Source organism: Salvelinus alpinus, chromosome 5 (assembly GCF_045679555.1).
Source record: "Salvelinus alpinus chromosome 5, SLU_Salpinus.1, whole genome shotgun sequence".
Classification (NCBI taxonomy): Eukaryota; Metazoa; Chordata; class Actinopteri; order Salmoniformes; family Salmonidae; genus Salvelinus; species Salvelinus alpinus.
The window spans coordinates 47,034,916-47,060,361 of NC_092090.1; the positions used below are offsets into that span (position 1 = coordinate 47,034,916).

Sequence of the window (25,446 nt, forward strand, 5' to 3'; positions counted from 1 at the left end):
GGGATCTATTTTTATACCTGGGATTAATCAGGGATTGAGTCTTTAGCCTACAGCCCACACACAGGTCAGTGTTTTTGACAGCAGTGATGTCACTGAAAGCCCTGTGTTTATGAGGGTGTCAGCAAGGATGGTGGATAAACCAAGATGTCTTACTCAAGCAGTTTACAATTGGAAAAATAGTCAAGGTTCCTGTCTGTGTAAGTGGGCGTTCCCTCTCTCGCGTCAGCATGCTTTCCCGCGTGAGGCCAATGGCTCTAGTCTACTTGTGGTCCCCTCCCCGCTCTTCCCATACGCCCTTACTATAACATTTTCCGCCAAGATAGAACTGCCAAAGGGGGCGGTGTTGCAATCTACTGCAAAAATACTCTGCAGAGTTCTGTATTACTATCCAAGTCTGTACCCAAACAATTTGAGCTTCTACTTCTAAAAATTCACCTTTCTAGAAACAAGTCTCTCACTGTTGCCGCTTGCTATAGACCTCCCTCTGCCCGCAGCTGTGCCCTCGATACCATATGTGAATTGATTTCCCCCCCATCTATCTTCTGAGCTCGTGCTACTAGGTGACCTAAACTGGGGCATGCTTAACACCCGTACCATCCTACAATCTAAGCTTGATGCCCTCAATCTCACACAAATGATCAATGAACTTACCAGGTACAACCCCAAATCCGTAAACACGGGCACCCTCATAGATGTCATCCTAACTAACTCGCCCTCCAAATACACCTGCTGTTTTCATTCAAGATCTCAGCGATCACTGCCTCATTGCCTGCATCTGTAATGGGTCTGCGACCAAACGACCACCCCTCATCACTGTCAAACGCTCCCTAAAACACTTCTGCGAGCAGGCCTTTCTAATCAACCTGGCCGGGTTATCCTGGAATGACGTTGACCTCATCCCGTCAGTAGATGATGCCTGGCTATTCTTTAAAAGTGCCTTCCTCACCATCTTAAATAAGCATGCCCCACTAAAGAAAAATTGAACTAGGAATAGATATAGTCCTTGGTTCACTCCAGACCTGTCTGCCCTTGACCAGCACAAAAACATCCTGTGGCGTTCTGCATTAGCATCGAATAGCCCCCGTGATATGCACCTTTTCAGGGAAGTTAGGAACAAATATACACAGGCAGTTAGAAAAGCTAAGGCTAGCTTTTTCAAACAGAAATTTGCATCCTGTAGTACTAACTCAAAAAAGTTCTGGGACACTAAAGTCCATGGAGAATAAGAGCACCTCCTCCCAGCTGCCCACTGCTCTGAGGCTAGGAAACACTGTTACCACCGATAAATCCGCTATAATTGAGAATTTCAATAAGCATCTCTCTACGGCTGGCCATGCTTTCCACCTAGCTACCCCTACCCCAGTCAACTGCACGGCACCCTCCACAGCAACCCGCCAATGCCCCCACCATTTCTCCTTCACCCAAATCCAGATAGCTGATGTTCTGAAAGAGCTGCAAAATCTGGACCCATACAAATCAGCCAGGCTAGACAATCTGGACCCTCTCTTTCTAAAATTATCTGCCGCCATTGTTGCAACCCCTATTACTAGCCTGTTCAACCTCTCTTTCGTATCGTCTGAGATTCCCAAAGATTGGAACGCTGCCGCGGTCATCCCCCTCTTCAAAGGGGGTGACACTCTAGAACCAAACTGATACAGACCTATATCTATACTACCCTGTCTTTCTAAGGTATTTCGAAAGCCAAGTTAACAGATTACCGACCATTTCGAATCCCACCATACCTTCTCTGCTATGCAATCTGGTTTCAGAGCTGGTCATGGGTGCACCTCAGCCACGCTCAAGGTCCTAAACGACATCATAACCGCCATCGATAAGAGACATTACTGTGCAGCCGTATTCATCGACCTGGCCAAGGCTTTCGACTCTGTCGATCACCACATTCTTATTGGCAGACTCGACAACCTTGGTTTCTCAAATGATTGCCACGCCTGGTTTACCAACTACTTCTCTGATAGAGTTCAGTGTGTCAAATCGGAGGGCCTGTTGTCCGGACCTCTGGCAGTCTCTATGGGTGTGCCACAGGGTTCAATTCTAGGGCCGACTCTCTTCTCTCTATACATCAATGATGTTGCTCTTGCTGCTGGTGATTCTCTGATCCACCTCTACGCAGACGACACCATTCTGTATACTTCTGGCCCCTCTTTGGACACTGTGTTAACTAACCTCCAGACGAGCTTCAATGCCATACAACTCTCCTTCCGTGGCCTCCAACTGCTCTTAAACGCAAGTAAAACTAAATGCATGCTATTCAATCGATCACTGCCCACACCTGCTCGCCCGTCCAGCATCACTACTCTGGACGGCTCTGACTTAGAATACGTGGACAACTACAAATACCTGGGTGTCTGGTTAGACTGTAAACTCTCCTTCCAGACTCACATTAAGCATCTCCAATCCAAAATTAAATCTAGAATCGGCTTCCTATTTCGCAAAACAAAGCATCCTTCACTCATGCTGCCAAACATACCCTCGTAAAACTGACCATTCTACCGATCCTCGACTTCGGTGATGTCATCTATAAAATAGCCTCCAACACTATACTCAACAAATTGGATGCAGTCTATCACAGTGCCCTCCGTTTTGTCACCAAAGCCCCATACACTACCCACCCACTACCCACCCACTACCCACTCGTTGGTTGGCCCTCGCTTCATACTCGTCGCCAAACCCACTGGCTCCAGGTTATCTACAAGTCTCTGCTAGGTAAAGCCCCGCCTTATCTCTGCTCACTGGTCACCATTGCAGCACCCACTCGTAGCACTCGCTCCAGCAGGTATATCTCACTGGTCACCCCCAAAGCCAATTCCTCCTTTGGTCTCCTTCCAGTTCTCTGCTGCCAATGACTGGAACGAACTGCAAAAATCTCTGAAGCTGGAGACTCATATCTCCCACACTAGCTTTAAGCACCAGCTGTCAGAGCAGCTCACAGATCACTGCACCTCTACATAGCCCGTCTGTAAACAGCCCATCTATCTACCTACCTAATCCTGTATTTATTTATTTATCTTGCTCCTTTGCACCCCAGTATCTCTACTTGCACATTCATCTTCTGCACATCTACCATTCCAGTGTTTAATTGCTATATTGTAATTACTTCGCCACCATGGTCTATTTATTGCCTTAACTTACCTCATTTGCACTCACTTTATATAGACTTTTTGTTTTCTTTTGTTCTACTGTATTATTGACTGTATGTTTTGTTTATTCCATGTGTAACTCTGTGTTGTTGTATGTGTCGAATTGCTATGCTTTATCTTGGCCAGGTCGCAGTTGCAAATGAGAACTTGTTCTCAACTAGCCTACCTGGTTAAATAAAGGTGAAATAAATGTTAAAAAATGTAAACGCATGCATGTGCACGCACACAGTACTAGAATTACTGCCATTTTGACCATTATCGATTTTGATTGATACAGTAAGTAGATTAAGTGTCTCTTACAAGTGCATTTTGCTTGATCAACCGTGAGCAACAATGCCATGGCTCTGAAAGATCTCTAGTCCTCTTCATCAGTCACTTGGCTTTCTGCTGCTGAGGTTGACAATTTAAAACACTGATGAGCAAAGCATTGCAACACACAGTATTTCATGTGAAAAAACGTCCTATTACAGAGGGGTAAGCCAAATAATATAAATTATGACAATCTCCTATTCTGTCCAATGCAGAAGGGCAATGCACCGACAACGACAAATCGACTTTCGAGCCACATGGGGCGCTGTGAAAGTAAATATATCTAGTTTTTAGCAATCCACTTCCGCTTGTTTTTTAAATTATTTATATCCATGGTTTCAACACTTGAGAAGAACTGATACGATTTCGCTGGTGTTCTTATTCTGTATTTGAACGCCATGTCTTATAATTACGTGGTAACAGCGCAGAAACCGACGGCAGTCAATGCCTGCATCACTGGTAATTATGTTATTCTTGTTAGCTCGCGCACCAACATGTCGTAGCGACCTCATCCACTAGCATGTTAAGCTCCCGCGCGAGAAGCCAAGCTACTGGCACCTGCAGGCCCCTTGAAATTGTTTCGCCAGCAAGTTGATCAAGTCCATTGATAAAGGCTTTGTTCAATGTTTATTAACCATGCACAGTATGGGACATGTGGTTTCGCTCGACTGATATCATATAGCTAGCAATCAATTGTCAATCAAGTGAACACAAAATGGCACGAGCCAGTGTGTGCTCTTGCGCAGCCAGGATGTTTTGAAGCTAATGCTAGCTATCTTCAGTTGTCTGATGTCAATTTGTTTGGATTACTATTACGTTCTTGTTTATCAGTTGGCCAAGAATCTCAGACAGGTTTGGAGCTTCAGTGTTGCTAAATTACACAGGTAGCAGGCAGGCCACTGCAGTGCCAGTCAATATGTCCACCTAAATAATAAATTGGCAAATGTATAATGTTATAGTCATGGACAGTCTGCATAGTTACGAATGTAAGGACATTTACTTAGCCTTTAACTGCCTGCATTTCTTTGATTGCAAATATGTTGGCGATAACTAGCAAACTATTCAATGTATTACGTTTTAGGTTAAAATCACGTGTGATTAAAAACAACTTAATTTAAGGCATTCTGACACTGACTAACAAATCCCATATTATTAATTTTAAAATCACACTGTCTATGCAGTGTTGTCACCTTAGTGCATATTTTGAGTAAAAATTATCTGCCTAGCTAGAAAAGTATGCCAGTTGTATTGCTAGTACATAGAAAAACAAATACTTGAATTCCAGAAATTAGCATTTTCAATATACAGGAAGGAGATTGGGAAATAAATAAAAATATTGCGTAGACTTGCCTAGTTAAATAAAAAATCTGCTAGTCATACAGAAAGCTGGAAGGCACTCCAATAACTACTAATTTAGCTCTTAGAAAAAGTTAGTCTGACTGACTAGACCACCCTCTCTTCCCCAGGCCACTTTACTTCTGCCGAGGACCTGAATCTGCTCATTGCCAAAAACACACGCCTGGAGATCTATGTGGTCACAGCGGAAGGGCTCCGGCCCGTCAAAGAGGTGGGCATGTACGGCAAGATTGCTGTCATGGAGCTCTTCAGGCCAAAGGTGAGTCTACTACCTGTATGTTTGTGTGTGCATGTTAGTCATTTCAAAGCTGGGTCATATTCAGTAGAGAGAAAACATTTTGAAACAAGGAGGTACTGCATGAACTTTTATTTATTTATTTTATTTAACCTTTATTTAACTAGGCAAGTCAGTTAAGAACACATTCTTATTTACAATGACGGCCTACACCGGCCAAACCCAGACAACGCTGGGCCAATTGTGCGCTGCCCTATGGGACTCCCAATCATGGCCGGTTGTGATACAGCCTGGATTTTAACCATAGTGTCTGTAGTGAAGCCTCAAGCACTGAGATGCAGTGTCTTAGACCGCTGCGCCACTCGTGATCTCAATAAGAACACAGAATTATGTTTTACGTTGCAAAAGGTTCCACTACGGTGTGCCCCTCTTAACAAGACCCAGGTTTCTTTCTGTAACTGCCATACAAGTTGTAAACTTCTGCCGATGCCGAAATTGAACGTCGGACGTATGTTTTCACTGGCTTCAATGGAGAGGAACTTTTTGTCTGTTTTGACTGCAGGGCGAAAGCAAGGATCTGCTGTTCATTCTCACGGCCAAATACAACGCTTGCATCCTGGAGTACAAACAGAACGGCGAGAGCATCGACATCATCACCCGCGCCCACGGCAACGTGCAGGTAGAAAAAAATATATATATGCGAATAGCCAGTGTCTTTGAGCTGTTGATGGAGATCAAGGTATATGTTCTGCAAAACTACAACAGGAATACTCTGCAGACTGAAACAATAGGATGCCGTGAAACGCCTCTTACTTGACCAACTTATTTATTTTTTCATAGGACCGCATCGGGCGTCCCTCGGAGACAGGCATCATTGGCATTGTAGACCCTGAGTGCCGCATGATCGGCCTGCGGCTGTACGACGGCCTATTCAAGGTGATCCCGTTGGACCGGGAGAACCGAGAACTCAAGGCCTTCAACATCCGCCTGGAGGAGCTGCAGGTCATCGACGTCCACTTCCTGTACGGCTGTCAGGCGCCCACAGTCTGCTTCATCTATCAGGTAGGGAGGGGTGCAGGTAAAATAGGGTGGGTTAGGGACGGGTAGGAAGTGGTGGATGAAAGGGTTACAATGTTGGAATGGTTGTGTCTATGCATTTAAATGGGTGTGTTTTGAGGGGATGGTTGGGGAGGAGTTGAGAGAATGCAAGACTAGGAATATGATGCTGTTTGAAAGAATATTGGGCAGTCAGAGGGGATGTGTATATGAGACAGTAGTGCATGCCCGGTGAAAGGGGGAATGTGTGCTTTAGTTAACAGAAATGTTGCATGAATATCTGCGAGGGTGTCAGTCTGATTTTGTTTGTGTGCTGTAGGACCCTCAGGGACGGCATGTGAAGACCTATGAGGTGTCGCTGAGGGAGAAGGAGTTCAACAAGGGGCCGTGGAAACAGGAAAACGTGGAGGCTGAGGCTTCTATGGTCATCCCAGGTGAGGAGATAGAATATCCAGGCAGGGTTAGACAATGATCGTCGGGGCCCTGGTCCAATGCTCATGAGATTTACTTTATTCTGATGTTCAAAACTCTTAAATTAGTGTTTAAAGATAATTTCCACTGGAACTGCAGCGCCCAAGGGTCCTCTTCTGCTTTTTCTACTTCTTCTTATAGCGTATTTGAATGTGATTCCCTTGTTGGTTGATTTACGTGGTGGTTTATGTATTTGTCTATTTCAGTCCCAGAACCATTTGGAGGCGCTATAATCATTGGACAAGAATCCATCACCTACCACAACGGGGATAAATACTTGGCCATTGCGCCTCCCACCATCAAGGTAAGATCAACGTAAATCAACACAATGCAGAGGCTTTCAACTCTTTTCCAGCGTCTTGCAGCTTGATAGCAATGATGAATTGGATATAGAGGGCTGCACTTCTCCAGATGCTCAGAGCTCTTTACATAGAACAGAGTGACACCACTCATACACCGCCTCTGCCCCCCCCCCCCCCCAACAGCAAAGCACCATCGTATGTCACAACCGCGTGGACCCCAACGGCTCGCGCTACCTGCTGGGGGACATGGAGGGCCGCCTGTTTATGCTGCTGCTGGAGAAAGAGGAGCTGATGGACGGGGCCGTGGTGCTCAAGGACCTCCGCGTCGAGCTGCTCGGAGAGGTATGTGTTGTAGTAGGCCTGCTGTCTCCCTCTCTTTCTTGTGATCTGTCTCCCTCTGTGTTTCTGGTTGTTTTCTCTTTTGTGTGGTCTCTCATTTCATCTCAACTTATGTCGTTTGTTCTTCTCTCCATAGAAAGCCTTCTCTCTTGCTCTCTCTGATGTCTCTTGCTTTTTCTGTCTCCCTCTGATCTCTTCTTCTTTATCTGGCTCAGTTGTCTCATCTTGCTTTCAATGATGTACCTTTTGAACTCTCTTTCCCTTTTCTCTGCTTCTTGCCTATTTGACATTCACATTACACAACTGAGTCTCAATGGCAGAATGATCCTTCAGTGTGTATTGTAAAAAATATGTGAGTGTACACCAGGCCCTTTTTGTAAGTTGATAATATGAGATGGGCTGAAGAGTAGGGTTGCACATTTTGGGGAATATTCAGAGGTGGAAACTTTCCATGGGAATTAACGGAAATATATATAAATTAATATTAATACCATTTAAGTGTAGATGTTTTTTGCTTTGGATATACACTGCTCAAAAAAATAAAGGGAACACTTAAACAACATAATGTAACTCCAAGTCAATCACACTTCTGTGAAATCAAACAGTCCACTTAGGAAGCAACACTGATTGACAATAAATTTCACATGCGGTTGTGCAAATGGAATAGACAAAAGGTGGAAATTATAGGCAATTAGCAAGACACCCCCAATAAAGGAATGGTTCTGCAGGTGGTGACCACAGACCACTTCTCAGTTCCTATGCTTCCTGGCTGATGTTTTGGTCACTTTTGAATGCTGGCGGTGCTTTCACTCTAGTGGTAGCATGAGACGGAGTCTACAACCCACACAAGTGGCTCAGGTAGTGCAGTTCATCCAGGATGGCACATCAATGCGAGCTGTGGCAAAAAGGTTTGCTGTGTCTGTCAGCGTAGTGTCCAGAGCATGGAGGCGCTACCAGGAGACAGGCCAGTACATCAGGAGACGTGGAGGAGGCCGTAGGAGGGCAACAACCCAGCAGCAGGACCGCTACCTCCGCCTTTGTGCAAGGAGGTGCCCTGCAAAATGACCTCCAGCAGGCCAAGGTGGCGAGACACGGTAGTGATGACACCATAGGCCTTGTTGATCTCTGCACCAGACAGGATTCTCTTGCCAGCATACTTGGGGTCCAACATGTACGCTGCGGCGTGTATGGGCTTCAGGCAGAGGTCTTCGTGCTTTTTGATGCATTTCAGAACTGCAGTTTCCTCTGCTTGGAGCAACAGTGAAGTGGGCAGGGCAGTACAGATTTCTTCTCTTACATCTGCAAGCAGAGTCTGATCATCAGACAGGATGGCATTGTCTCCCTCAATCCGTGCAGTGGCTACTGCTATAGGTTTCAGGCTGCTTATCACTCTCTCCCAAAATACATAATCCAGGAGGATCCTCTTGATGGGGCTGTCCATATTGGCAGACTGTGATATGGTCATTTCTTGGTCATTTGTGATATGGTAATTTCCTTCCCTTTCAGGAGACTGTCAAACATGATAACAACATCACCCCAGCGGGTGTTGCTGGGCAGTTTCAATGTGGTGGTCTTATTCTTCTCACTTTGCTTGGTGAGGTAGATTGCTGCTATAACTTGGTTACCCTTCACATACCTAACCATTTCCTTGGCTCTCTTGTAGACTGTATCCATTGTTTTCAGTGCCATTATGTCCTTGAGGAGCAGATTCAATGCATGAGCAGCACAGCCAATGGGTGTGATGTGAGGGTAGGACTCCTCCACTTTAGACCAAGCAGCCTTCATGTTCACAGCATTGTCTGCCACCAGTGCAAATACCTTCTGTGGTCCAAGGTTATTGATGACTGCCTTCAGCTCACCTGCAATGTAGAGACAGGTGTGTCTGTTGTCCCTTGTATGCTCTTGTAGAATACTGGTTGAGGGGTGGACATGATGTAGTTTATTATTCCTTGCCCACGAACATTCGACCACCCATCAGAGATGGTTTGCTTGACCTTGATCACTTGAACTCAGTTGAACTCTGCATCCAGCAAATGAGTAGATAAGCATTTCTGGGCGAAGAACATTCAGAAATCTCTTCCAATACACATTGCCTGTGAGCATCAGAGGTGAACCAGTTGCATACACAGCTCGAGCAAGACATTCATCAGCATTTCTCTGACTACGTTCTTCCATTGAGTAAAAAAAAAAAACTATGATTCCAGGAGGACCATGAGCTGTTTCTATCGATAAGGTGTGTGGTTCATTATTTTTTATCTCGAATAGAAGTGGAGGGACTTTTGTATGAGGTTGTGAGCACTGAGGGAACTTTATGCAACTTGGCCAGATACTGTATCTTTGTTGGATTCTTCACACATGATTTGGCACAGAATTTGCAAATGTACACAGCTTTTCCTTCTACATTAGCTGCAGTTGAATGTTTCCACACATCAGATAGTGCCCGTGGCATTTTCCTGTTAAGATTTTTTTTTTTTTTGAGTTAAAAAAACAAATACAATTCCATGTAAAGATGAATAAACTCAGCAAAAAAAGAAGCGTCCCCTTTTCAGGACCCTGTCTTTCGAAGATAATTCGTAGAAATCCAAATAGCTTCACAGGTCTTCATTGTAAAGGGTTTAGACACTGTTTCCCATGCTTGTTCAATGAACCATAAACAATTAATGGACATGCACCTGTGGCTTCTCACAGCAAGAACTGGCAAATCTGGTGCAGTCCTCGAGGAGGAGATGCACTTCAGTACTTAATGCAGCTGGTGGCCACACCAGATACTGACTTTTGATTTTGACCCCTCCCTTTGTTCAGGGACATTATTCAATTTCTGTTAGTCACATGTCTGTGGAACTTGTTCAGTTTATGTCTCCGTTGTTGAATCTTATGTTCATACAAATATTTACACATGTTAAGTTTGCTGACAATAAACGCACTTGACAGTGAGAGGACGTTTTTTGTTGCGGAGTTTAGTTAAGCAGTTAGATTAAACAACTCCTTTACCAGAAATGTTTTAAAATGAAACATGGAAATATATGAATTAACACTCCTCAGTTAGCAGGCTCAAGCAAGCTAAAACCCACATAGTTGCAAAAACGAACTATCAGAAATTGTTAACAAGTTAGAAATGATTTAAACACACTGCTGTAGGCTGCTATTTACTAGTTAACAAAACATCCTTTTATACAACCCTACTGAAGAGTAATGTCTATGTGCGACCCTCCCTCCCTCCCTTGCAGACGTCCATTGCAGAGTGCTTGACCTACCTAGACAACGGTGTGGTGTTTGTTGGTTCCAGACTGGGTGACTCCCAGTTGGTCAAGGTAAGGTTGGACTGGTCACATAGAAAACACCTCGATGAATGTAACCCCAGGAACCCCAGGAAGTGTTGATTTTAACAAAGACAAATGAGAAGAAAACAATTCCAGGAAACTGGTTTTACAAGGTGCTTTTTGAGTATGGTAGAGTGTTTTATAGCACTTGTAGACAACCAAGGGGATGATGGCCATCACTCAGTAATCGAAAGGTACAGATCAAACCAGCTTTGAAATTTAAGAGTTTAAGAAAGGATAAGCATGCCTCACAATTTTTTTCTGTGCTGGGCGGTGGACATCAATAGTCCACTTGTTGTTTATCTAGAGTTGTCCAACCCCCCCCTTCCAGCTCAATGTGGACAGTAACGACTCAGGGTCGTACGTGGCGGTGATGGAGACCTTCACCAACCTGGGGCCCATCGTGGACATGTGTGTAGTGGACCTGGAGAGACAGGGACAGGGCCAGCTGGTCACCTGTTCCGGAGCGTTTAAGGAGGGCTCCCTCAGGATCATCCGGAATGGCATTGGGATCCACGAGCACGCCAGCATCGACCTGCCAGGAATCAAAGGTCAGTAGGAGGGCTTCTAGGCCCTCGGAAAAGAGGAGGCTGCTGCTCTCTCTGGACCAATACCCAATCGACCCCTAGCCCTTATCCCCTAGACAGAGCTGAAGGAGTTGGATTGGTATAAGAAATATATGGTTAGTCCCTCTACCTCTGATACACTAGGGCCAAATTCAAGATGGCTTAAATGAAATTCTCAAATTCGAGCTGGGTGGAGGGAAACCCAGGCCAGCGCAGCCCAATTTCACAACTGGTGCTAGCTCAATTAGAATCCAGGATGGTGACACCATTACTGTACAACCCCCAAGCGTATCACTGCTGGATGCTGACACAACATTCAGCTAGCTTGTCTGGGCTTGTTGCTGTTAGCTTGCCCATGGACAAGCAGTCCTGTAGTAGTCAGACATGACACGAGTTACCACAATAGCTGGATCCTTCATACATTTTTGTACTACACAAATGTTTATAAGAACACTCAGCCCTAGAATGCTAGCTAGCTAACTCATTTGCTCGCGAATCAGTTGAAACTTACTAGCTAACGTGAGATAGCAGGAATTTTTGCTGACCAGGTCGTATTGAATGCTCGTTAGCTACATCATATCAAACCCGTCTGGTTTGCTTGGTTAGCTAGCTAATAGCCAATGCCATGGCAAGCAAGGTAGGAATTAAGCTAGCTTAAATGTAACTTCCCCATATTATATATATGTTTTCATTCAATTCAGTCTGGTATGAGAACGGTAGCCCCTATCTGCAAACGCAGGGTGTCTGCGGAAAGCTTAGTATCTTGATCTGTTTGTTAAAATATTTGGTGTGATTTTACTACCATATATGGGCAGACCGAGCCGATGACCTGATTTCAAGATGGCTGCTACCTACTTTCCGGTTAGTGTTGTGAAGCATAAACAAAATTAACACGGTATGCTTTGATTCACACCGAAAGCTGGGACTCCACAGATCATGAGGATGTCTTATTTGTCTGCATGTGACCTTCTGTTATTGATCACCAGCCCAGAGTCGCACTTTTAAATTTTATTTTACACAACATTTTCACCAAACAGCAATCATCTTACAGGATAAGCTTCGATTTGGTCTGTGTTTGAGCTATAGCTACGTTAATCCTTAGGTTGGTAGGAAAAAATGTAGCCTATTGCCAATGTTATCTGATGTATGACTTAATGGCAACACCGAATGTCCCCCCCGAGTGACTATCTTTGCGCTTGAAAAATATGATAAACCCTTGGATATCCCCTGTATATCCCCCCGACACCACCACAATGTTTGAGAGAGGTTGATATGGTAAAGAAAATGATATACTGAACAAATACCAATTTTAGGAATTGCAAATATGTAATCTCATTGGAATGATCTAATTTACAGGTATATGCCACTTTGGAGCGGTTTAGGGATACATCAATAATTCTCTTATTGTCAATGAAATATTGCTTTCAAACAAAAACATGTATTTTGTGTGTGCTTGTAACTCCTATCTTCTGATAATTTCCTAATACTATCCCAGATGTCATCTGTCCAAATTTACCATGTTTTGGCTTGTCATAATCATGTAATTACACATGAATAGCAGTTACTTTTGCTTATGTCTATTTAGGTAGAAATCTACATTCTAAGAGGCTAGCCTGTTTAGCTACCTAGCTAACTTCAGCAAGCTAAATACATGGCTCTGAGTCTGGCTGGCACTGGCAGGTGTATGGGATAATGTTAGTTACAACATGGTGAATTAAATTCTTCAACATCTTGCTAGCTAGCAATATTAGCGATGCCAGCTGCAGTCACATATTGGCTTCCTTGCAACTTGACATAATTTTTCATTTCTGAAGGCAGTTGAAATCCATTTTGAGCTAACCCATCAAGGCCAGCCCAACCTGGGTTGACTTCAAAGTGCCAATGGAAATGGGGCTTCAGTGGGATTTTCTCCATATTGTTTGCATCTGTCTAATTATTTCTGTTTTTGATTGTCGTTTTTAAAAATTGTTTATGGTCCCAGGCATTGGCCACATACTCATGAACACGCTGGTGAGAAGCAAATTGTTTACTTGGCTAATCAATGAGGCCCAGATGGAGAATGAAAACCTTGAGAAACTGCCGTGGCCCACAAGGACTGTGGGCACGGATCAATCAAGCTACCTCGTTGACTCCTTTTCTAGTTCAGGGTCCTGTTCACCAGGCAGCGAAATGGAAGAAAACAGACTAAAACCGGGATGGACTACCTGGACCTAATCCAATAGTAGTCCAAATAAGAAGCTCATTCTTGTTTTCTGTTGCGAAACAACATTTTCTGTTTTTTGCACTAATGAAACACCACCTAGCTAATAATGCTGCTTGTTTTCTAGTTCTGTGGAACACTTGATGTTTATTTTCCCTCATATTTTTTGTTGTCCTCCCAGGTTTGTGGCCCCTTCGCTCAGAGGCTGGGAGAGAGACAGACGATATGCTGGTCCTGTCTTTCGTGGGCCAGACAAGGTGAGACAACCAGTGGTGGCCTTATAGAAAGGTTCTGCACGGGTTGACCACAATACAATCGCTCCCTGTTCAGTCTGGTGAGGCCTTGCCTAATGCCACAGTATCTTGTTTATATGACGAGTTATTGATTTGACACCTATTATAACAAAAGGGAGAATAGACAGATAAAACATTTAATTTCAGAGTCAGACATTGTTGACATGGATAGATTTTTACACCAATTGTAACGCTACACGCTATCTGCCTGTTGGGTCACTAAATTCAGTGAAAACTAGGACCATGAAAAAACGTCCAGCTGGATCTCCTCACCTGCTATTACACTTAAACTAATTCACTAAGATCTGCCCACTATAGTGCTGTCTGGTCAGAACATGATGTTGAGGCCCATACTCAACACTAGGTCACCACCACACGCAAACATAGCATAGATGATTCCATTCTTCTTCGTCTTATATTTTTTGTGTGGTTCTAAAAGGGGAAACAATACAATCATTAGAATATACTAAGATAAATGTACATGTGTAATATAACAAGCAGATGAGCAAACTGTGGCATAATATAAACATGAATGAATCCCATTGTATAGCATCTAGACATCATTAAAGAATATACATGGGCAGAGGTAGAAGACCTAAGGCAATGGAGTTTTATAGCTGGCCTGGCTGAGATATTAATTTAGGGCTACTGCGCCTGTGCTGGTGCACAGAAAGAGCTGGAACATTCTGGGAACTTCTAGAATCTGTAGACTGGTACTAGCTACTACACAATTAACACAAGGCTATACATATTGCAGATATAAACATATTGCAGCTATAGCATGCATATAATATAAACAATGCTAATACAGTATTGAGTATGCTAGACATACTCAAACACACGTGTAGCAATAATAATGATACTACACTTATTGCAATGGACGCACACAACACTTAGTTAGGAAACGGCATGTGAACAGTTAACACTTGCTAACTTGAGGTGTCGAGGGCATTGCCCTGCATTGCGTCCAAGCATCCTTATTGGTTGGAAAAGTCAATCTGATTGGCTTTCAGGCATGTCAATCATTTGGGATAGCCAGCCTTTTTTGCAATGTATGTTGCCTATTTTCACTGAACAAAAATATAAATGCTACATGCAACAATTTCTAAGATTTTACTGAGTTACAGTTCATATAAGTTAATCAGTCAATTGAAATAAATTCATTAGGCCCTAATCTATGGATTTCAAATGACTGGGAATACAGATAGGCATCTGTTGGTCACAGATGCCTTAAAAAAAAAAGAGTAGCAACGTGGATAAAAAAATTAGTCAGTATCTGGTGTGACCACCATTTGCCTCATGCAGTGCAACACATCTCATTTGCATAGAGTTGATCAGGCTGTTGATAGTGGCCTGTGGCATGTTGTCCCACTCAATGGCTGTGCGAAGTTGCTGGATATTGGCGGGAACTGGAACATGCTGTCATACACGTCAATTCAGATCATCCCAAACAAGTTCAACGGGTGGACATGTCTGGTAAGTGTGCAGGCCATTTTCAGCTTCCTGGAATTGTGTACAGATCCTTGCGACATGGGGCCGTACATTACCATGCTGAAACATGAGGTGATGGCAGTGGTTGAATGCAGGGCTCGACATAAAACTTAATCTGCTTGTCCCGGGTAAGTAAAATAGTCTGACAACCAGAATGTAGATTTCCAAATGGACAAGTTGAAAAACCACAACATCAAACAATTATTCCGATCAGAATTGAATCAGGCGGCGGCTGAATGGTTGACATTCTGAGTAAATTGCCTATATTACTATTTGCTATATCCCATTTCAATTGTTATATTTACACAAAGCAAGAGAATAATATATATTTGAATATGACTTGGCCTATTAAGCCAATCTTTCAGTTTAATGCATGTTCAATTTCATGATCAAACAATGAAAGCCTAGGACTGTTAGATTCAATCTCAGAAAGTTAAGTTGTTTTTGAATAACCCAAAAACATGGGAGGCCAAAGGTAATAATGAGAGAGAAGAAACAAAAGCAAGATGTAAAAATCAAATGAGAAATTTGAACAAACCTTACAGTTGATGCGTCCTTCCTTGCCATTGCGAACCAAACGACCAAAAGCCTAATCTTACTAACTGAAAAAACATAAAAGCATTAAGACAAATTAAAGTTGAGTATTTTCTAAGCTATTCTAATGAACTGTTTAATGTCCTAAAGCTTGCAGCTTTTAAAATGGGAATAATTATCAAAGTTGGAGTCTATGCTATTATCGTTCACAATTTATTTTGAATGACATATTTTAGGCCAAAAGTGACATTGAGCAAACAATACCAAGATGGCGAAATCAAATGAGGAATCAAAAGAACTTAGGCTACAGCTGAGGAATGCTAATGAAAGAAATGGGTAGTTGGCCGATGCCCTTTTTCATATTATTCTAGCAATGTGCAACCTACTACAACACGTATAGTAGCTTAGGCTTAATAAGAGCGAAGGGTAAGGGGGAAAATGGGAATATAATTATCAAGTTGAGGACAGCAGAGTTGCTCTGCAGCCCATGATGATTTACAACTCGGCACAAGACAGCACAGCCAGCGATGCACTTTGACTGTCACTCGCGCCATCTGTGAGCTTCGGCACAGATGGGCCTAAGCTAATACACATCTCTTTCGTGCCACAGCTCCCCCAGAGTGGAATAAGCCATTCGAAAAGATTCGAGTCCACTAAATATATTTGATCAATGTCATGATTCCTTTCGTCCCTCCTGTGGCATGCCAGCCAAATGCGTAGCAGTCACTTTTTTGTTGTACCTTTTTTCTACGTTATTTTGGATGGCTGCTAGGGAAGGATAACATTGTCTATGGGCAAGCGCATAAAATTATTTCAGATCCCTCCTATGTACGTCACTTATTTCAGTCACTCTTTTGGCCGATGGTGTTCCAGACCTTTTTTTGTTGTTGGGATAAGTGACTTCAGCTTTTCAACAAGTAAAAAAATATGTCCTACTTGTCCAAAGGACAAGTGACAACAAATGTTAATGTCAAGCCCTGGAATGGCATGACAATGGGCCTCAGGATCTTGTCAAGGTATCTCTGTGCATTCAAATTGCCATCGATAAATTGCAATTGTGTTCATTGTCCGTAGCTTATGCATGTCCATATCATAACCCCACCGCCACCATGGGGCACTCTGTTCACAAAGTTGACATCAGTAAACCGCTTGCCCACATGTCGCCATACACGCTATCTGCCTGGTACAGTTGAAACCGGGATTCATCCGTGAAGAGCACACGTCTACAGCAAGCCAGTGGCCATCGAAGGTGAGCATTGCCCACTGAAGCCTGTTACGACACCAAACTGCAGTCAGGTCAATACCCTGGTGAGGACGACAAACACGCAGATCAGCTTCCCTAAGACAGTTTCTGACAGTTTGTGCAGAAATTGTTCGGTTGCGCAAACCCACAGTTTCATTAGCTGTCCTGGTGGCTCATCTCAGACTATCCCGCAGGTGAAGAAGCCAGATGTGCAGGTCCTGGGCAGGTGTCGTTACACGTAGTCTGCAGTTGTGAGGCCGGTTGGACCTTCTCTAAAATTACGGAGGCGGCTTATGGTAGAGAAATTAACATTAAATTATCTGGCAATAGCTCTGGTGAACGTTACCAATTTGTGCACATTTGGGAAAAATAATCTTTTTGTGCATATTAAACATTTCTGGGATCTTTTATTTCACCTCATGAAACATGGTGCCGACACTTTTTACATGTTGCGTTTTATATTTTTGTTCAGTATACAAGTTGTTCCGTGTTTGTGTGTGTCCTCAGGGTGCTGATGCTAAGCGGGGAGGAGGTGGAGGAGACTGAGCTGCCTGGCTTTGTGGACAACCTGCAGACCTTCTACTGTGGCAACGTTGCCCACCAGCAGCTCATCCAGGTATACACAAACGCGCACACTAGCGATGAGGGAAAAAATCTATAGTTACATATTAGGATATTATTTTTGACGATATATGGTATAGTTTTGACTATCGCAATATTTTTTGCACTAATTGGCTGTACCTGCACCGAAACTAATTTATTTCCATGACTGATTCAAATGTTTCTCATGGCTCTCTTATCCCTCTGCGGCAGACATATGGTGAGCAATATGTTTGGAACATCGAATCGCAATAAAATCACAGTATTGAATCACAATACATATACAGTGCCTTCAGAGAATATTTATACTCCTGGACTTATTCCACATTTAATTGTTACATCCTGAATTCAAAATGGATTGTTTTTCTCAACCAGCTACAGGCAATGCCCCATAATGACAGTGAAAACGTATCTTACATTTTTGGGGCAAATTTATTGAAAAATAATTATGTAAATGAGATATTTCTGTTAAGTATTCACCCTGTAAGTCTACAGCCTCCGCTATTCTCAATCACAGCTTTGAGAGATATGAAAAAATACATTTTATTCTATTATTTTGAGGCAAATAAAGCAATTATTATTCAGTTCTGAAGACTGTAGACTGCTTCTATCCAGGCCGTGGTGTAGGCCTATAACCTAGCTCACTACGGTAAGCCTATTCCTCATCAGACAGTCACTGCTCCATCATGTGCATCTGCCACACACACACACACACACACACACACCAGTGCCACACACACCCTTGCACTTTTTCAATGGAGCAGAATATAATTTTCTTCTCTGCAAAACTGATTTAATGGCTCTTTTTACCCGGTGGGCACCTGACCCTTACCACAGGTGAGATAAATTGCACATAAACAAGAATCACTTGCCTTAAACCAAATGAATTTGAATTTTGAATCTTTATTATTATTGTTTTTTATTTGCAGTTGTAAATCAAACAAGTACACATGTGAACACTAAAAGTTTTAAAATAGTGAATCGTGCGAAGGTGCCAATATATTTATGTACTGTGTGTGTGTGTGATTCAGATCACGTCGGGCGGTGTGCGTCTGGTAATGCAGGACAGCAAGGCCCTGGTGTCTGAGTGGAAGGAGCCGCAGGGCCGGAACATCAGCGTGGCCGCATGTAACTCCTCCCAGGTGGTGCTGGCCGTGGGCCGCGCCCTCTACTATCTCCAGATCCTCTCTGGGGAACTCAAACAGATCAGGTACACACAACTCAAATCCAGTTCAACTATATTTACAGTGTTGTTAAACACCACCTGAGACTCGGTGAGCCCCAGGCCAACTGAATTGTAGCTTTAAGTATGAATAAAAGTTAAATCAACAGAAGAAATGACGAACACAGTTCCTTCAGAAAGTTTTCATACCACTTGACTTATTCCACATTTTATTACAGCCTGAATTTAAAATTGATATAATTTATGGGATATTGTGTGTAAATTGATCTACACACAATACCCCATAATGACAGTAAAAACATTTTTGTATATTCTTTTTGAAAATGTATTGAAAATGAACTGTAAGTAAAAGTAATTCACACACCTGAGTCAATAGTTTGTAGAAGCACCTTTGGCAATGATTACAGCTGTGAGTTTGTCTGGGTAAGTCTCTAAGAGCTTTGCATGCCTGGATTGAGAAACATCTACCCATTTTAATATTTTCTAAATTATTCAAGCTCTGTCAGATTGGTTGTTGATCGTTGCTAGACAAAAATAAATTTTCAGGTCTTGCCATAGATATAAGTGGATTTAAGTCAACTGTAACATGGCCACTCAGGAACATTCACACATGGCAGCATCATGCTGTGGGGATTTCAGCGGCAGGGACTGGGAGGCTAGTCAGGATCGAGGGGAAAGATGAACGGAGCAAAGTACAGAGATCCTTGATTAAAACCTGCGCCAGAGTGCTCAGGACCTTAGGCTGGGGCGAAGGTTCACCTTCCAACAGGACAACGATCCTAAGCGCACAGCCAAGACAACACAGGAGTGGCTTCGGGACAAGTCTCAATGTCCTTGAGTGGCCTTGCCAGAGCCCAGACTTGAACCAGATCGAACATCTCTGGAGAGACCTGAAAATAGCTGTGCCGCTTGAACCAGATCGAACATCTCTGGATGTTCGACGCTCCCCACCAACTTGACAGGGCTTGAGAGGATCTGCTGAGAAGAATGGGAGAAACTCCCCAAATACAGGTGTGCCAAGATTGTGGTGTCATACCCAAGAAGACTCTAGGCTGTAATCCCTGCCAAAGGTGCTTCAACAAAGTACTGAGTAAAGGGTCTGAATACTTATGTAAATGTGATATTTCCGTTTTTAAAATTATTTTACATTATACATTTGCCAACATTTCTAAAAACCTGTTTTTGCTTTGTCATTATAGGGTATTATTTGTAGATTGATTGATGGGAAACAAACCATTTGATCCATTTTAGAATAAGGTTGTAATGTAGCATAATGTGGGAAAAATGAAGGGGTCTGAATACTTTCCAAATGTACTGTATGTACACATACACACACACCACTTTAAACCCAGTTGGAGTCAGCTTTACAGGCCATCACCATGCCTGAGCTTGTCTTACACTGCTCTCCATGGAACGCTCTACTAATGTGGTCTGGTTCAGTAAACACTGTTTAAGTGACTGTTGATGCTGAGCTGTAGCAAAAGCTGTGCCTTTTTGAGGGTGGGCTGTACCAACACATACACCCACTGGGGCAAAACAAATATCAATTAAGTAAATCTTGGCTACACAACGTAAAGTGCTTTGAGTACCTTTTAAATGCACTTCATAAATCCAATCCCATATGGGGGTGTAGTGACATACCCAATGGGTTGGAGGATTCTCTTCATCACTCTTCTTGAGAAAACCTATACTAAAAATGTGTAAATCAATCAATCCGTCATCATTAACACAATGGAAAGATCCAATGATTTCTTATTGAAATGGCGTAGGCGCCCGAGGAAAAACAAATTGGGAGAATTTAAGGCTCTGTGGCAAACAATAATGCAGACACTAGGGATGGGGGTGTGAGCATGCCAGTCTGGGTAGGTGAGGTGTAGTCATTGTTTGTGTGCGTCTGTTTAGTTGTTCATATTAGTAGTAAAAATTAAATGTGTTCTATAGTTTTTAGTATTTAAAATACATATATTTTTATATATAATTTAATTAAACATTTATCCAATCCCATGCTGTTCTGTCTGTCCCCCCTCAGCACGGTGGAGATGGAGCATGAGGTGGCCTGCCTAGACATCACGCCCCTGGGGGAGGGCGGAGAGTCGCCCCTCTGCGCCGTGGGCCTGTGGACGGACATATCGGCACGGGTCCTCAAGCTGCCCTGCTTCACCGCCCTGCACAAGGAGATGCTCGGAGGAGGTGAGCGGGGGATGGAGATTCAAGTGTATTAAAGGGATAGTGCAGGTGGGATGGATAGATGAAGCAACTGATTTGAACCTTTGTGTAGCCAGGTAAGTCTGTGTAACTTTGAGAAAAAGCAAATTTCCGCTGGGGGTGGGCACGGGTACTCGGTTCAAGGTTTTGTATACGGTTTTGTGTGACTTAATCGACAAAATTTGTATAAATGCAACTATTTAGCAGGCAAATTGTATATAAGCACTGACAAAGTGTTTGGAGTCTGTCAGTGAAAATATTAGTTTAGTTTTTAGTTAAGTATCAGAACAAACAGTAATTGGAGCAACTGTTATCGCAGCTAACATGCGAGTACTCCAGTATGCTAAGTTATTTTCCAGTGTACTCGAACATAGACATACAGTGGGGAGAACAAGTATTTGATACACTGCCGATTTTGCAGGTTTTCCTACTTACAAAGCATGTAGAGGTCTGTAATTTTTATCATAGGTACACTTCAACTATGAGAGACGGAATCTAAAACAAAAATCCAGAAAATCACATTGTATGATTTTTAAATAATTAATTTGCATTTTATTGCATGACATAAGTATTTGATCACCTACCAACCAGTAAGAATTCCGGCTCTCACAGACCTGTTAGTTTTTCTTTAAGAAGCCCTCCTGTTCTCCACTCATTACCTGTATTAACTGCACCTGTTTGAACTCGTTACCTGTATAAAAGACACCTGTCCACACACAATCAAACAGATTCCAACCTCTCCACAATGGCCAAGACCAGAGAGCTGTGTAAGGACATCAGGGATAAAATTGTAGACCTGCACAAGGCTGGGATGGGCTACAGGACAATAGGCAAGCAGCTTGGTGAGAAGGAAACAACTGTTGGCGCAATTATTAGAAAATGGAAGAAGTTCAAGATGACGGTCAATCACCCTCGGTCTGGGGCTCCATGCAAGATTTCACCTCGTGGGGCATCAATGATCATGAGGAAGGTGAGGGATCAGCCCAGAACTACACGGCAGGACCTGGTCAATGACCTGAAGAGAGCTGGGACCACAGTCTCAAAGAAAACCATTAGTAACACACTACGCCGTCATGGATTAAAATCCTGCAGCGCACGCAAGGTCCCCCTGCTTAAGCCAGTGCATGTCCAGGCCTGTCTGAAGTTTGCCAATGACCATCTGGATGATCCAGAGGAGGAATGGGAGAAGGTCATGTGGTCTGATGAGACAAAAATAGAGCCTTTTGGTCTAACTCCACTCGCCGTGTTTGGAGGAAGAAGAAGTATGAGTACAACCCCAAGAACACCATCCCAACCGTGAAGCATGGAGGTGGAAACATCATTCTTTGGGGATGCTTTTCTGCAAAGGGGACAGGACGACTGCACCGTATTGAGGGGAGGATGGATGGGGCCATGTATCGCGAGATCTTGGCCAACAACCTCCTTCCCTCAGTAAGAGCATTGAAGATGGGTCGTGGCTGGGTCTTCCAGCATGACAACGACACGAAGCACACAGCCATGGCAACTAAGGAGTGGCTCCGTAAGAAGCATCTCAAGGTCCTGGAGTGGCCTAGCCAGTCTCCAGACCTGAACCCAATAGAAAATCTTTGGAGGGAGCTGAAAGTCCGTATTGCCCAGCGACAGCCCCGAAACCTGAAGGATCTGGAGAAGATCTGTAGGGAGGAGTGGGCCAAAATCCCTGCTGCAGTGTGTGCAAACCTAGTCAAGAACTACAGGAAACGTATGATCTCTGTAATTGCAAACAAAGGTTTCTGTACCAAATATTAACTTCTGCTTTTCTGATGTATCAAATACTTATGTCATGCAATAAAATGCAAATTAATTACTTAAAAATCATACAATGTGATTTTCTGGATTTTTGTTTTAGATTCCGTCTCTCATAGTTGAAGTGTACCTATGATAAAAATTACAGACCTCTACATGCTTTGTAAGTAGGAAAACCTGCAAAATCGGCAGTGTATCAAATACTTGTTCTCCCCACTGTACTTTCAAATGCCCATCCCTAATGTCCGCCCTCTGTTTTGTTGCTCCCAACTTGTTCTTTTAATAAAGCTTCTGTAAAATCAACATTTTATAAAAAATATCATGATTGGGAGCTGCAAAAAAATCGGCACATTTTCTTTTTTCTCTGTATTGGACATTCTCTTTGTGTCCTCCTGTTATCATTTTTGGATGTGTTTTATAAACCCCTCCTATTCAAAGCCTGTGTAACTTGTCCATGAAAGGGAATCCTAAGGGACAGACGCACTCTATTGCTGGTTCCACACATCCTAGATCCATTTGCAATGTTGCACAATCATGTGGAAGATGTTGTGTGACCTAGCTGTCAATACTTTTCTTAATTGCCCCTCGGGATGCATAATAGAGTTGTTTTGACAGTGGAATTCTGCTGCTTTTCACACATTTGACGTGTCTGTGTGTCTGTGTGTGTGTGTGTGTGTGTGTGTGTGTGTGTGTGTGTGTGTGTGTGTGTGTGTGTGTGTGTGTGTGTGTGTGTGTGTGTGTGTGTGCGTGTACAGAAATTATCCCTCGCTCCATCCTGATGACGACGTTCGAGGGCGGCTACTACCTGCTGTGTGCCCTGGGAGACGGAGCGCTCTTCTACTTCGGCCTGGACCTGACTACAGGTCAGGCGGCTGGAGCAACACATACTGCTGTTGCCTTTTGATTGAGTCACATTTGAAGAAACTTTCCAGACGGTTAACTGCACCATCATGTCATTTATTGATAGAACAAATTGGGTTCAGATATGTCAAATGGGCCTGTTCATTGTCTTAACACCTGCAGTTCGATTCTGTTTCAGAATTCTCAAAATGTATTGAAAATGTCAAACTCTTCATTGGAAATACAATGAGTGTACAAAACATGAGGAACACCTTCCTAATATTGAGTTGCAGCCCCTTATGCCCTCAGAACAGCCTCAATTGGTCGGGACTACAAGGTGTGGAAAGCGTTCCACAGGGATGCTGGCCCAGGTTGATTCCAATGCTTCCCACAGTTGTGTCAAGTTGGCTGGATGTCCTTTCTTGATACACACGGGAAACTGTTGAGTGTGAAAAACCCAGCAGTGTTTCTGTTCTTGACACACTCAAACCGGTGTGCCTGGCATCTACTACCATACCCCATTCAAAGGCACTGAAATATTTTGTCGGTCCCATTCACCGTCTGAATGGCACTAATACTCAATCCCCTTCATGTACGCTGATTGAAGTGGATTTAACAGGTGACATCAATAAGGGATTCACCTGGACAGTGTATGTCATGTAAAGAGCAGGTGTTCCTAATGTTATTGACACTCGGTGTATATTGAAAATGGAAAAGGTTTTGGATTGGAATTGCCGCTTATCTCCTGAATAGACTGAATTGAAAGTGCACTTAATCCTGGCAGGTTGGCAAACTTCTTGTTAAACTGTTGGCCTTGACCCTGTTGTGTTGCCAACAGGCATGCTGAGCGAGCGTAAGAAGGTGACTTTGGGCACCCAGCCCACGGTGCTGAGGACCTTCCGCTCCCTGTCCACCTCCAACGTGTTTGCCTGCTCCGACCGGCCCACCGTCATCTACTCCTCCAATCACAAGCTGGTCTTCTCCAATGTCAACCTCAAGGAGGTCAACTACATGTGTCCGCTCAACTCCGAGGGCTACCCCGACAGGTTAGTCAGTCACGCGCGGCTCAATAATCCAAAGTGGCATCCTTAGCAGGTCTTCTCCATTTGGACTGATGTGAGACAAATTCTACAGGTTTAAACGGAAACCTTTTTTCCCCTGTCACCTGTCCTGTGTTTTCAGACTAGTGCAAGTGGTGGAGGGGAGACTAAGAAGTCCGTTGTTTATTTTTCTCATTCAAGGAATCTAAAGAAAGAACATGAATGATTACAAAGCTAGAAATAATGTGCAACTCATCTGTTGTTGGGGTGTGGTTGTAACCTGTGTTTCTGTGTCTTTGACAGTCTGGCTCTGGCCAACAACAGCACTCTCACCATCGGGACCATCGACGAGATCCAGAAGCTCCACATTCGCACGGTTCCCCTCTACGAGTCTCCCAGGTAAGAGGGAACACCAGTAGAAATAGTTAAACAGAGTAGAAGTATATCTATCCAATGGATTTACCCTCAGGTAAATCAAGACCGACACATTTATTTATTTACATTAATTTGTTTCTTTTTACTCTTTCCTCTTTCTCACTCTCTCACTCCCCCCTTCAATCTCTCCACTTTATTTTCCCTTCTCGCTCCCTCCCTCTCTCAGGAGAATCTGTTACCAGGAAGTGTCTCAGTGTTTCGGGGTGCTGTCCAGCCGTGTGGAGATGCAGGACGCCAGCGGGACCACTGCAGCGGTGCGCCCCAGCGCTAGCACTCAGGTAGCTTCACACCATCTGGTATTTCACTGTACCGCTGCCAAGATCTCCTATTCTGTGCGCGTATTCATAAATATTCTCAGAATAGGAGTGCTGATCAAGACCTTTTCAATATGGGCCCTGAGCCTTGTTTCCCGTATTCAACGGTTTTCATGATGCATCGTGACTTAAGTGCAACTGTGTGTTTTGTGAAAGAACAGTCTGGAAATATCTGTAAACTTCACTCTATAT

At 43.4% G+C, this 25,446-nt stretch overlaps 1 protein-coding gene across 1 annotated transcript in view; it reads left to right on the forward strand.

Annotated features, from left to right (window-relative positions):
* Positions 1-3,770: 3,770 nt before the first annotated feature.
* The window catches only part of LOC139575057 (DNA damage-binding protein 1), a 28,343-nt gene continuing 6,667 nt past the window's right edge, over positions 3,771-25,446 (forward strand). Inside the window, exons 1-17 of the mRNA XM_071400029.1 lie at positions 3,771-3,926; positions 4,934-5,082; positions 5,621-5,737; positions 5,899-6,120; positions 6,434-6,548; positions 6,792-6,889; positions 7,071-7,229; positions 10,454-10,537; positions 10,878-11,097; positions 13,494-13,569; positions 17,381-17,489; positions 18,505-18,683; positions 20,686-20,846; positions 23,381-23,488; positions 24,304-24,511; positions 24,809-24,904; positions 25,107-25,218. Coding sequence (XP_071256130.1) covers positions 3,866-3,926; positions 4,934-5,082; positions 5,621-5,737; positions 5,899-6,120; positions 6,434-6,548; positions 6,792-6,889; positions 7,071-7,229; positions 10,454-10,537; positions 10,878-11,097; positions 13,494-13,569; positions 17,381-17,489; positions 18,505-18,683; positions 20,686-20,846; positions 23,381-23,488; positions 24,304-24,511; positions 24,809-24,904; positions 25,107-25,218 — 2,274 coding nt within the window. The 5' untranslated portion in view covers positions 3,771-3,865. The remainder of the gene's footprint in view (positions 3,927-4,933; positions 5,083-5,620; positions 5,738-5,898; positions 6,121-6,433; positions 6,549-6,791; positions 6,890-7,070; positions 7,230-10,453; positions 10,538-10,877; positions 11,098-13,493; positions 13,570-17,380; positions 17,490-18,504; positions 18,684-20,685; positions 20,847-23,380; positions 23,489-24,303; positions 24,512-24,808; positions 24,905-25,106; positions 25,219-25,446) is intronic.